Below are 12084 nucleotides of genomic sequence, written 5' to 3'. Positions count from 1 at the left end.
CTCTGGATTTCCAGCATCTGCAGAATATTCTGTGTTTATCAGTTACTTGTATATTGGGTTTTATAGGATTGCTTTTATGTTTTTTTTGTTCTTTAGGATTATTATATTTTTTGTGCTCCATCAGATCCAGTGATTATGCCTGTGCATTGAAGAATGACAATAAACAATCTTGAATCTTGAATCTATAAGGGGTCTGCTATGAGAAAACAGTATCCATCATCCAGAACCCCCACCATCCTTCACACTTATGTACTGAAGTCATAGTCATAGTCATAGTCATACTTTATTGATCCCGGGGAAAATTGGTTTTCATTACAGTTGCACTATAAATAATAAATAGTAATAGAACCATAAATAGTTAAGTAGTAATATGTAAATTATGCCAGTAAATTATGAAATAAGTCCAGGACCAGCCTATTGGCTCAGGGTGTCTGACCCTCCCAGGGAGGAGTTGTAAAGTTTGATGGCTGCAGGCAGGAATGACTTCCTATGACGCTCTATGCTGCATCTCGGTGGAATGAGTCTCTGGCTGAATGTACTCCTGTGCCCACCCAGTACATTATGTAGTGGATGGGAGACATTGACCAAGATGACATGCAACTTAGACAGCATCCTCTTTTCAGACACCACCGTCGGAGAGTCCAGTTCCATCCCCACAACATCACTGGCCTTACGAATAAGTTTGTTGATTCTGTTGGTGTCTGCTACCCTCAGCCTGCTGCCCCAGCACACAACAGCAAACATGATAGCACTGGCCACCACAGACTCGTAGAACATCCTCAGCATCGTCCGGCAGATGTTAAAGGACCTCAGTTTCCTCAGGAAATAGAGACGGCTCTGACCCTTCTTGTAGACAGCCTCAGTGTTCTTTGACCAGTCCAGTTTATTGTCAATTCGTATCCCCAGGTATTTGTAATCCTCCACCATGTCCACACTGACCCCCTGGATGGAAACAGGGGTCACTGGTACCTTAGCTGTCCTCAGGTCTACCACCAGCTCCTTAGTCTTTTTCACATTAAGCTGCAGATAATTCTGCTCACACCATGTGACAAAGTTTCCTACTGTAGCCCTGTACTCAGCCTCATCTCCCTTGCTGATACATCCAACTATGGCAGAGTCATCCGAAAACTTCTGAAGATGACAAGGCTCTGTGCAGTAGTTGAATGACAAGAAACAATCTTGAATCCTGAATTCCTGACTTGGAAGTGCGAGAAAAATGTTTGAAGCCTTAAGAGTGCAGCGATCTGTGACTCAGCTACTTTCAAAAGGCATTTTGATTGGGAAATTCATCAGCAGGGCCACAGAGACGGTACAAGGGAGTTGGTTCTCTGGAATCACTGTGTCTGTTGTGTAAATATAGGCTAGGAGTGTTGCGGTAACTCTCTGATCCAAAAGCTAGGCATGGCAAATGAATCACAGGATTCTGGAAGGAGGTTTGCATTAAGAGGCTGGTAATTTTATCTATTTACAGTGCATGAGCATGTTACAACAGAATTACTGTAGAAACATCTTAATGTGTATTTTTGTGTGTACGTCTTCACTGCTGATTTGCAGGTGTATGCATGTATTTATCTGACTGTCTTCTCATTGTTACACTAGAGATTCTGCAGATGCTGGGAATCTTGAACAGCACAGACAATATGCTGGGGATCTCAGCAGGTCAATGGAGACCCCTTATCAGGACTGTAGAAAAAGTTGAGTCCTGATGAAGGGTCTTTGCCTAAAACATGGACTGTTCATTTTGCTCTGCCTGGCCTACAGTGTTCCACCAGTGATTTGTGTGTGTAATCTTCTCTGTGTTTCTTGTTCACTCACACATGCTCTTTCTCTGCCTCATTCTCTCCCCAATTCCCTTACTCTTTCTCTTTAGCCCCATATCTTCACCCTCTTTCTTGTATAATTTAAGAATAATTTATGCTTTTCCTATGAATACTGCTTATCCGGTGACGTGCTACTGTGCTCTCTCTCTCTCTCTTTCTGTCTTTCTCTGTCTCTCTCATTCATTCTCTCTCTGCCTCATTCTGTGTGTGTGTCTCTCTCTGTCTCTCTGTCTACCAATCCGTGTCTGTCTGTCCTCACTGTCTCTCTCCCGCTGTGTATCTGTCACTCTCACACTCTCTCTCTCCCTCTCTCTGTCTCTCCCCCACTCTGTCTGTTTGTCTGTCAGTCTGTCTCTCTCTCGACCCCCACATACACCCCATCCCTTCTCTGCCCTCAAATTTTTGTCCTCTTTCTAAACCCACCTATTCTCTCAGGGGGAGGTAAATTCTCTACAGCACCATTTCAGGGAACTGGGGAGATCTCCATGCTGCTCTGGGTGACTGTTAATTTGTCCACATTCCACTTTATTGAAAACAAGTGGTTCTTTGCTGTCATTTCCATATTAAAGAAATCCTTTCTGAGATCAATGAAAAAGCAACTGATTTAGTTAGCTGACATGTCGAAACCATGAGGTAAATGCACTGTGATGCAGTCTGCGGCCAATTAGAAGTCATACACTTACAGTATACAGTATATGCACACACACTCAAACATTCTCTCTCTCCCTCTTTCTCTCTCTCTCACACACACACTCACAGTCACACACACTCACACATGCTCACACACACGCACTCACACACATGCACTCAACACTCACATAAACTCACAAACACATATATAATTATACCCTTTCTCACACACACATTCAAGTAGTAAAATGCATGTACTAAACAAAGATTCATGTCAATCCCAACACCATACTTCAAACATATTCAGTATAGTTTTGTTGAAGTGCTTTTCTTTACCTCCATTCAGGTGAGCAATGATAAATTAGACAGTCCTAAAATTACTGACCTAGATAACCTTGGTCTCCTATCACAACTATTCTCTTTGCTCTCTTCACCATTCCTCGCCCACCCCCTCCATCCCCCAGACTACAACGGGTTAACAGCTCTGCTGAAGAGCCACTGTCCTGAAGCATGAAACCAGATACACTCTGCACAGACGCTGCCTGACCTGCGTGGTAATGCTTGCATTTTCAACAGCACGTAACTGGCCACAACTGAATCTTTGAAAAGACGCAGACGGCGGAAATCTGAAATGAAAACAGAAAACACAAGAATTAGCTTGCAGGCCATTTGATGTAAATTGAACAAGTTCACCTTCAGCTTGTAGATTAATTCCACATCTGCAGGAAGCTTCACCATCAGATGTTTGCACAGGTGTAATGCAAAACTTACTTACAACAGTACCATGGCCATACAGCATCACATTAGGTACGGAAACCTATCCTAATGTCTTTTTAAATATTGTAATAGTACTCCCCTAGCAGTTCATTCTACCTTCTACATTTAAAAATAGTCTTCCTTCTAGAACATAGAACATGAATAGTACAGCGCAGTACAGGCCCTTTGGCCCACAATGTTGTGCCGACCCTTAAACCCTGCTTCCCATATAACCCTCCACCTTAAATTCCTCCATATACCTGTCTAGTAGTCTCTTAAATTTCACTAGTGTATCTGCCTCCACCACTGACTCAGGCAGTGTATCCCACGCACCAACCACTCTCTGAGTAAAAAACCTTCCTCTAATATCCCCCTTGAACTTCCCACCCCTTACCTTAAAGCCATGTCCTCTTGTATTGAGCAGTGGTGCCCTCGGGAAGAGGCGCTGGCTATCCACTCTATCTATTCCTCTTAATATCTTGTATACCGCTATCATGTCTCATCGTAAATCTCCGTCCTCTGGATATGGACTCCTCTACCCTCGGGAAATGCACGTTTGAGCACGATACTAGAGAATAACATAATTTCCATGGGTTCGAAACTCAGAGTGTTGTGGTGCTATGTTCATTCCACACTAACATACGGAAGCAAATGTTGGACAATATCAAAGTGAGGGAAGACTCGAAGCTGCAGAAATGTGTTTTTTGAGATGAATGATGAAAATATCGTGGAAGGACAGTAACAAATGAGGAGATGTTGCATCATGGATCAGCCATGATGAGATGGAAGAAGAGACTTGATGGGCAAAGGCTTAATTCTGCTCCGATATCTTATGGTCCAAAAAGCCAGAATAAGAAGACGGCTGATGTCATCAATCAGGAAGCAGCAGCTGGACATGTACTAAGGAAAGAGAAGCTCAAACATCCTGCAGTGACGGGAAAAACTGATGGAAGAAGTCATGGCCCAACGCATGACGTTCATGAGTTACATCAAGGGATGGACAGGCAAAAGTTTTGAAGAGCTTATTGGAACTTCTAAAATTAAAGACAGATGGAAGACCATGATCACTAGCATCATACAGCACATAATGATGATGACCCTGGGAAAGCACTGTGACCATTCACCTTGCCTGTTCCCCTCAAGATTCTATAAACTCACCCCTCAGCCTCCGAACACACTCTCTATTTTAGGAACAGCTTCTTCCCTTCCACCATCAGATTTATGAACGGATCATGAACACTATCCCATTACACCTTTCTCGCACTATTTATTTTTGTAACTTGCGGTAATTTTTTATGTATTGCATCGTATTGCTACCACACAACAACAAATTTCATGACATATGTCAGTGATAATCAAAAGTCAAAGTAATTTCCTAAGCATGAGGAATTATCAAAGTACATATATGTCACGTATACTTCCTTAAGATACATTTCCTTGCAGCTGTTTACAGGAAAAAATGCATAGAATTTATGAAAACTCTACATAAATAAAGACTGATAAATAGCCAATGTGCAAATGAAGACAAACTGTGCAAATAAAAGAAAATAAAACATGAATTATAGAGTCCTTGAAAGTAAGTCTGTAGGTTGTGGAGTCAGTTCAGTGTTGAGTTGAGTGAAGTTACCCACGCAAATTTAGGAATCTGATGGTTGAAGGGTAATAACTGTTCCTAAACCTGGTGGTGTGGGATAGAGGTGTACAAGATAACAAGAGGCATAGATAGAATGGACAGCCAGAGGCTTTTTCCCAGAATGGAAGTGACTAATGTGAGGGGGCATAATTTTAAGGTGTTTGGAGGAAAGTATAGGGGATACGTACGAGGTAGGTTTTTTTACACCGAGAGTGGTGGGTGGATGAAATGAGCTGCTATGGGTGGTGGTAGAGATGCATTAGGGGTATTTAAGAGGTTCTTGGATGGGCACATGAATGATAGCAAAATGGAGTGCTATGTGGAGGGAAGGGTTAAAAGGTCAGCATAACGTTGTAGGCCAAAGGACCTGTGCGATCCTTGTACCGTTCTATTTTCTATGTTCCATTTCCCTCCATCTTTTCCTCTGGATCTCAAACCTGGGACTACGTTGTGGGCCAGTGAACTCTGGTTCCTATGATGGGGGTGTCTAAGACCAGAGGAATGGCCTCAGAATATAGGGCTGTTCTTTTAGAACAGAGGTGAGGAGGAATTTCTTTAGCCAGAGAGTGGTGAATCTGTGGAGCTTGTTGCCATAGGCAGCTGTGGAGGTCAAGTCTTTAAGTATATTTAAGGCAGAGGTTGATGGATTCTTGATTGGTCAGGGCATGAAGGGATATGGGTGTGGTAAACCATATATATATATGTTGTAACTGGGTTAACTGTCTGGACGCGCCCCTCTGCTGACTGCCCCTGTGGCTCCTCCCACAGAGTCCCGTATAAAGGTGTTCACCTTGCCCCTCCCCCTCAGTCCGGGGCAGACACTCACCGTGGAGGTCGTGGAGGTTGTATTGTACAGCGAATAAAAGCCTTTCAATATTTTACCAAACCTCAGTCTTTTGGAGTTATTGAAGGTGCCTCAATGGGGAAAAGGCAGGAGATTGGGGCTGAGAGGGAAAATGAATCAGGCATGATGAAATGGCAGAGTAGACTCGACGGGCCAAATGGCTTAATGCTGCTCCTACATCTAATGGTCTTATGGTCTTATTACTGTTCTATGTCTTATCAGGTGAAGACTTTCCCCAACATCATTGGTCAAAGCGTGAAAACTATCATTTTGCTAGTTTCAATCCACTAATTTATGTTAATGTATACATACTCTTAACCAGTGGATAATAGTGTTTCAGTTTCAAGTCCTGCAGAGCAGCAACTGGCAGTTTCCAGGCAACCAATGTTTTGCATTGAGCACTTGTGTTCAGAGTGGATGCTAATGATGGCTGGCTGGCTTGCTTCAGAGAGATATACTCGCTGAGCTTAACCTTGGAAGAGATTGAGTACTAGGTCAAGGAATCAGCACTTAGGTCCAAAGAAAAAAATATCTGTTCCCTAGGGTAGGCTTTTAATGTAAGAGTTCAAAGTAAATTTATTATCAAAGCACCTACATGTCGCAATGTACTACCCTGAGATTCTTGCAGGCATTCACAGTAGAACAATGAAATGCAATAGAATTTATGAAAAACTACACACAAAGACTGACACATAACTAATATGGAAAGGAGACAAAGTGTTCAAATACAAAAAAAATCAAAAAAGATATTATAAATAAAATAGACAGATAGATAATATTGAGAACATGAGTTGGAGAGTCCTTGAAGATGAGTCCATAGGTTGTGGAATCAGTTCAATGTTGAGGTGAGTGAAGTTATCTATGCTGGTTCAGGAGCCTGATGGTTGTAGTGTAATAACTGTTCCTAACCCTGGAGGTGTGGGACCTAAGGTTCCTGTACCTTCTGCCTGATGGCAGTAGTGAGAAGAGAGCATGGCCTGGATGGTGAGGGTCCTTGATGATGGATGCTGCTGTCCTGTGGTGGGAGTAGTTGTACCTGTGATGGAACTGGCAGGGTCCACCACTCCCTGGAGTCTCTTCTGTTCTATAAGATCATAAGACGTAGGAGCAGAATTAGGTCATTCAGCCCATCAAATGTTCTCAGCATTCAATCATGGCTGGTTTATTATCCCTCTCAGCCCCATTCTCCTGCCTCTCCCTGTAACCTTTGACACCCTTAAACCTATCAACGTCCGCTTTAAATATACCCAATGATTTGGCTTCCACATCCATTTGTGGCAATGAATTCCACAGATTCACTACCCTCTGGCTGAAGAAATTCCTCCTAGTCTCTGTTCTAAATAGACGTTCCACTATTCTGAAGCTGTGTTCTCTGTTCCTCAGCTATCCCACTATAGGAAGCATCCTTAGCACTATTCTGAAGCTGTGTTCTCTGTTCCTCAGCTATCCCACTATAGGAAGCATCCTTAGCACTTAGGCCTTTCAGTATTTCATAGATTCTGGTTTACTAGAGTTTCTAGGCCATGCTGAGAGTCCTCATTGTGCATTTTTGCCTTCTCAAGTTCAAGTTTGTCATTCAACCACACACAAACACCCAAACAAAACAGTGTTACTCAGGGGTCAAAGTGCAAAGCAGAATACTGGCAACTGTACACAGCACAAGGCACATAAAGCACATCTAAAATAGCAAGTAACCATACAGTCTCACAAACATATATATAATATATATCTAGCATGGGTCCTCAGTGACATGTCCTGTAAATTGATGATGCGTGGGTGCTCGGTTGTATGTGTACATGCTTAAAGATCGCTTGTAATTTGATCTCACGGTATGGATGAGTGCCAGCAATCTATTATGATGTGTTAATAAACATTAGGTAACCCCACGGACAATCTCTGGAGTTCTCGTCACTCTGCATTAAGTTCAAAGTTCAAAGCAAATTTATTCTCAGAGTATTTGTATGTCACCATGTACTATCTCGAGATTCATTTCTTGTAGGCGTTTACAGGAAAATAAAGCAATGCTATAGAATTTATGAAAAGCTATCAATAACAATGACTAGAAACCAGCCAATGTACAAAAGAAGACAAATCGTGCAAATAATGAAAAAAAAACATAAATAATACTGAGAGGATGAGTTGTAGGGTCGTTGAAAATGAGTCCTCAGGTTGTGGAATCAGTTTACTGTTGGGGTGAGTGAAGTCATGTGCATTGGTTCAGGAGCCTGATGGTTGAAGGGTAATGACTGTTTCTGAACGTGGTGGTGTGGGACTTCAGGCCTCTGTACCTTCAGTCAAGTGGTTGAGAACACGGCCTGGATGGTGGGGGGTCCTTAATGACAGATGCTGCTTTCTTATGGCAGCACTCCTTGTAGATGTGCTCAGTGGTGGGGAGGGATTTGCCTGCGATAGACTGCACCGTGTCCACCACTTTTTGTGCATTTTCCTGTCAATCGCATTGATGGCTCCATATTAGGCCATGATGCAACTAGTCAAATTATTCTATGAATGCACATCTCCCTGAGTACACTACTCTTGTTCATGTAGGATGGACCCACTGCTTACAGATCCTCCATGCTCCAGCACCCAAGGAGAAAGCTGTCGGTGACAGTATAAGGTTGGATTGCCAGTTCACAGTGGACACTACCGACATTGGTCCATTGGACATCGAATGGTCACGGACACCCCCTGATCCAACGTCTTCCCCGATCATTGTATGTATCAAGCATGCTGCTTAACTTGCACAAGTTGATGAATGAATTGGTTAGATATCTTTCGGTGATGTGTAGAATGTAGTGCCTCCCCCCCAAGTTTATTTCCCAAATGAACAGATTTCTATTGGCTGAGCTGAGTTATTTATTTACATACTCAACAATGGTCCATTGAACACTCTCCTTCTCTCCCATGCATTCATGCTGTCCTTCTCTCGCCCCCTTGACAGATTCTCTGCCCAATTTCCTTTCTGTCTTTCTATGCTTCCCATCTGAACCCCTCCCCTCTAAACCTTTCTTTTTATATTTACTAGAGACCCTTCCAACCTGATGAGCCCGTGCTGTCCAGTTAGACCCATGTGACTAATTAACCTACTAGCCCGTACATCTTTGGAATGTGGGAGACAACTAGAGCACCCGGAGGAAGCTCATGCAGTCACAGAGAATGTACAGATTCCTACAGACAGCGGAGGAATTGAACCAGGGTCACTGGCACTTTAATAGTGTTACAAAAACCGCTATGCCCCCTTTTTCTCCTTCCCACATCTCTCCAGATCTCTTCATCTCTCTCGCTTTCTTTATCTCTCTCAAAATCCTGCACTATCCCACCCCCTTTTTTCTGCCCACCCCCCCCCAACCTCTTAAGGCTAACAGTGACAGGCTAACTTTAAGAGAGAATACATAGTCATCCAGAACACAAAATAATCTGCAGATGCTGGGGTCAAAGCAACACTCACAACACGCTGGAGGAACCCAGCAGGTCGGGCAGCATCCGTGGAAAAGATCGGTTGACGTTTCGGGCCGGAACCTGACAAAGAGTTCCGGCCCGAAACATCGACCGATCTTTTCCACGGATGCTGCCCGACCTGCTGAGTTCCTCCAGCGTGTTGTGAGTGTTATATAGTCATCCGGCACAGAAACAGGCCCTTCAGCCCATCTTGTCAGGGCTGATCACTTTATGCATGGACTCTAATTCTATTTGCCTGCATAAGTTCTGCATCCTTCCATGCTTTTGCCTATTTAAGTGTGCAAATGTGTCATAAGCGTAGATCTGATGCCCTCACATCCTCTCCAAACCGTTCTATGTGTAAAGAAGCTTTACTCTTCAGATCCCCTAGAACACCTATTCCTCTCATTTTTGATACTACAACTGGTGGGAAAAGGATTCCAACTATCTACCATACCTATGCTTGTATTATCCTTTATACTTTATCAGGTTACCTCACATCCTATTTCACTGTTGGATAAACAAGCCTAGCCTTCTCAATCTCTCTCCCTATATGAGCTCCACTCCAGACAAAATCCTGGTGACTCTCCTCCATACTTCCTGAAGAAGGACCCTATCCTTCTTCTAGTTTAGTGACCAGAACAGCACACATACTCTCCTGTGTGGTATAACTACTGTTTTTTAAAAAATTGCAGCTTATCAGCCTAAATCTTATCTACTGTGCTCTGACCTGTGAAGACACGTTTGCATTCCCCACTATCTTATCCAACTGCTTGGACATAAATATCACTGTCTGCTTTGCTAGAAAGTCTTTTGTCCAAGTCATGACTGGAGAGATAGCCAAGGGTGCCCTGTGAAGATTGTCTTTATTTGTCAGATGTTCACCAACATGTACAGAGCAATGCATCATTTTTTGTGTTGGGCAAGCCCACAAGTGTTGCCATACTTCCAGCACCAACATAGCACACCTATCGCTCAACAACCCTATCTTGTACACCTTTGGGATGTGGCAGCAAACTGAAACACCCAAAGGAAACCCACACAGTTGCAGGGAGAACATACAAAAGCCTACAGACTGCAACAGGAATTGGAAATCCAGTCTTACTGCTGTTGCCGTCAAGTGATGCACTAGCCACTATACCATACTGCCCCTTTTAATAGTTGCTAGCTAATTTAGGTACTCTCTAAAGTTCTAAAAAGCTGGAGCCTCAAATTCATACACTATTACTTTGTGCAACACACATCAAAATTTGATGTGTGTTGCTTGAATTTCCAGCGTCTGCAGATTTCCTCGTGTTTGCACTAGTACTTTGTGACTGAATTGTTTGCAAATTTAAAAAAATCTTATCTTTCTAACCGATCCTTTATGCTTTTGTACCTGTTTATTGCAAAAGATCATTGACTATTCTGGAGACAGGGCCTACGAAACCCGCGTGGAGGACATGAAAGGCCGTGTGCACTTCAGTTCACCAGATCCCAAAAATGGTGACGCATCCATCAACATCACACGGCTGAGGTCCAGCGATTCCGGAATGTACCACTGCAAGGTGAAGAAGTCTCCCGGTTCAAGGACCAGGCCAGTGAGGCTACAAGTTTCAAGTAAGTAAGCCGCCTTCTGGTGCGGCTTTGTGGTTAATCCCGCCATCCGTGGTAGAAATGGCACTTAAAAAGAGGGAAGAGATTTAGAATCCCAGATACAGAATGATTCAGAAAGAGCTGAAGAGATGATGAGATAGTGGCCAGTGACAATATCCATGACTGATAAGGGGTACAGCATTAGAACATGCTTTTCAGCTCACAATGCTGTGCCAAACCAATTAAATTAGTAATCAAATGGCCAACTAAACCAATCCCTTCTGCCCACACTATGTCCACGTTCTTCCATTTTCCTCACATTCATGCACCTATCTAAACATTTCTTATAAGTCCCTAGCCCGTTTACCTCAATCATCACCCCAGTCAGCACATTCCAGGCACCCACTGCTCTGTGTAAATAAACCTGCCCCACACATCTCCTTCAAAGTTACCCCATCTCACCTTCAATGCATGCCCTCTGGTTTTAGACATTCAAATCCTGGGAAAAAGATACTCCTTGTCTGCTCTATCTATTCTTCTCATAATTTTATAAATTTCTATCAGATCTCCTCTCAGCCTCCGCCATCCTAGAGAAAACAACCCAAGGTGGTCCAGCCTCTTATGATAGCACGTCTTTTAACCCTCTAATCTCTCAAGCACTCATGCCTTAATCTCACATTCCCTCTAGGTATGAACACTATTTTTAAAATTTAAAGAGGAAGTAGACAAATCTTCGAACATCCATAAGAGCAGAATGAGGCCATTTGGGCCTATCGTATCTGCTTCGTCATTCCATCATAGCTGATTGTGATGAACTGAGGTTGAGGCTTTGGGCCTGTTCCAGCTGGTTAAGCTGGAGAAGATGAGGAAGAGATTAACAAAGGATGCTGCCTGGACTGGAGGGCCTGAGTTACATGGAGTTGGCCGGAGTTGTCCACACTGGATTATTATTCCTTGGAGCATTGGAGGATGAGAGGTTTATAAAATCATGAAGTATTTTTGGATAGAGTGGATAGTCATCGTCTTTTCCCCAAGACAGAGGAGTCTAAAACTAGAGGGCACAGATTATAAACACAAGATTCTGCAGATGCTGGAAATCCAGAGCAACACAAACAAAATGCTGGGGGAACTCAGCAGGTCAGGCAGTATTTGATCGGCATCAGGCAGATGCTACCTGACCTGTTGAGTTCCTTCAGCATCTTGTGTGTGTTGTAGAGGGCACAAATACAAGATAAAAGGAGAGAGAGCCAAACAGGGACTGAGAGGAAATGTCTTTTCGTGGAACATAATTAACTCCTGGAATGAGCTGCCAGAGGAAGTGGTCAAAGAGGGTACAATTGCAACATTACAAAGGTATTTAGCTAGGTACATGGCAGGGATAGGGTTGA

At 43.2% G+C, this 12084-nt stretch overlaps 1 protein-coding gene across 3 annotated transcripts in view; it reads left to right on the top strand.

Moving 5' to 3' along the window:
* cxadr (CXADR Ig-like cell adhesion molecule) overlaps positions 1–12084 on the top strand; it is a 152490-nt gene that overhangs the window by 54762 nt on the left and 85644 nt on the right. For all 3 annotated transcript variants that reach the window (XM_072259845.1, XM_072259844.1, XM_072259843.1), the window contains exons 2-3: positions 8231–8397; positions 10516–10720. In XM_072259845.1, coding sequence (XP_072115946.1) covers positions 8231–8397; positions 10516–10720 — 372 coding nt within the window. The remainder of the gene's footprint in view (positions 1–8230; positions 8398–10515; positions 10721–12084) is intronic.

Source organism: Mobula birostris, chromosome 6 (genome assembly GCF_030028105.1).
Source record: "Mobula birostris isolate sMobBir1 chromosome 6, sMobBir1.hap1, whole genome shotgun sequence".
Classification (NCBI taxonomy): domain Eukaryota; kingdom Metazoa; phylum Chordata; class Chondrichthyes; order Myliobatiformes; family Myliobatidae; genus Mobula; species Mobula birostris.
This window is presented reverse-complemented; position numbering and strand designations above follow the sequence as displayed.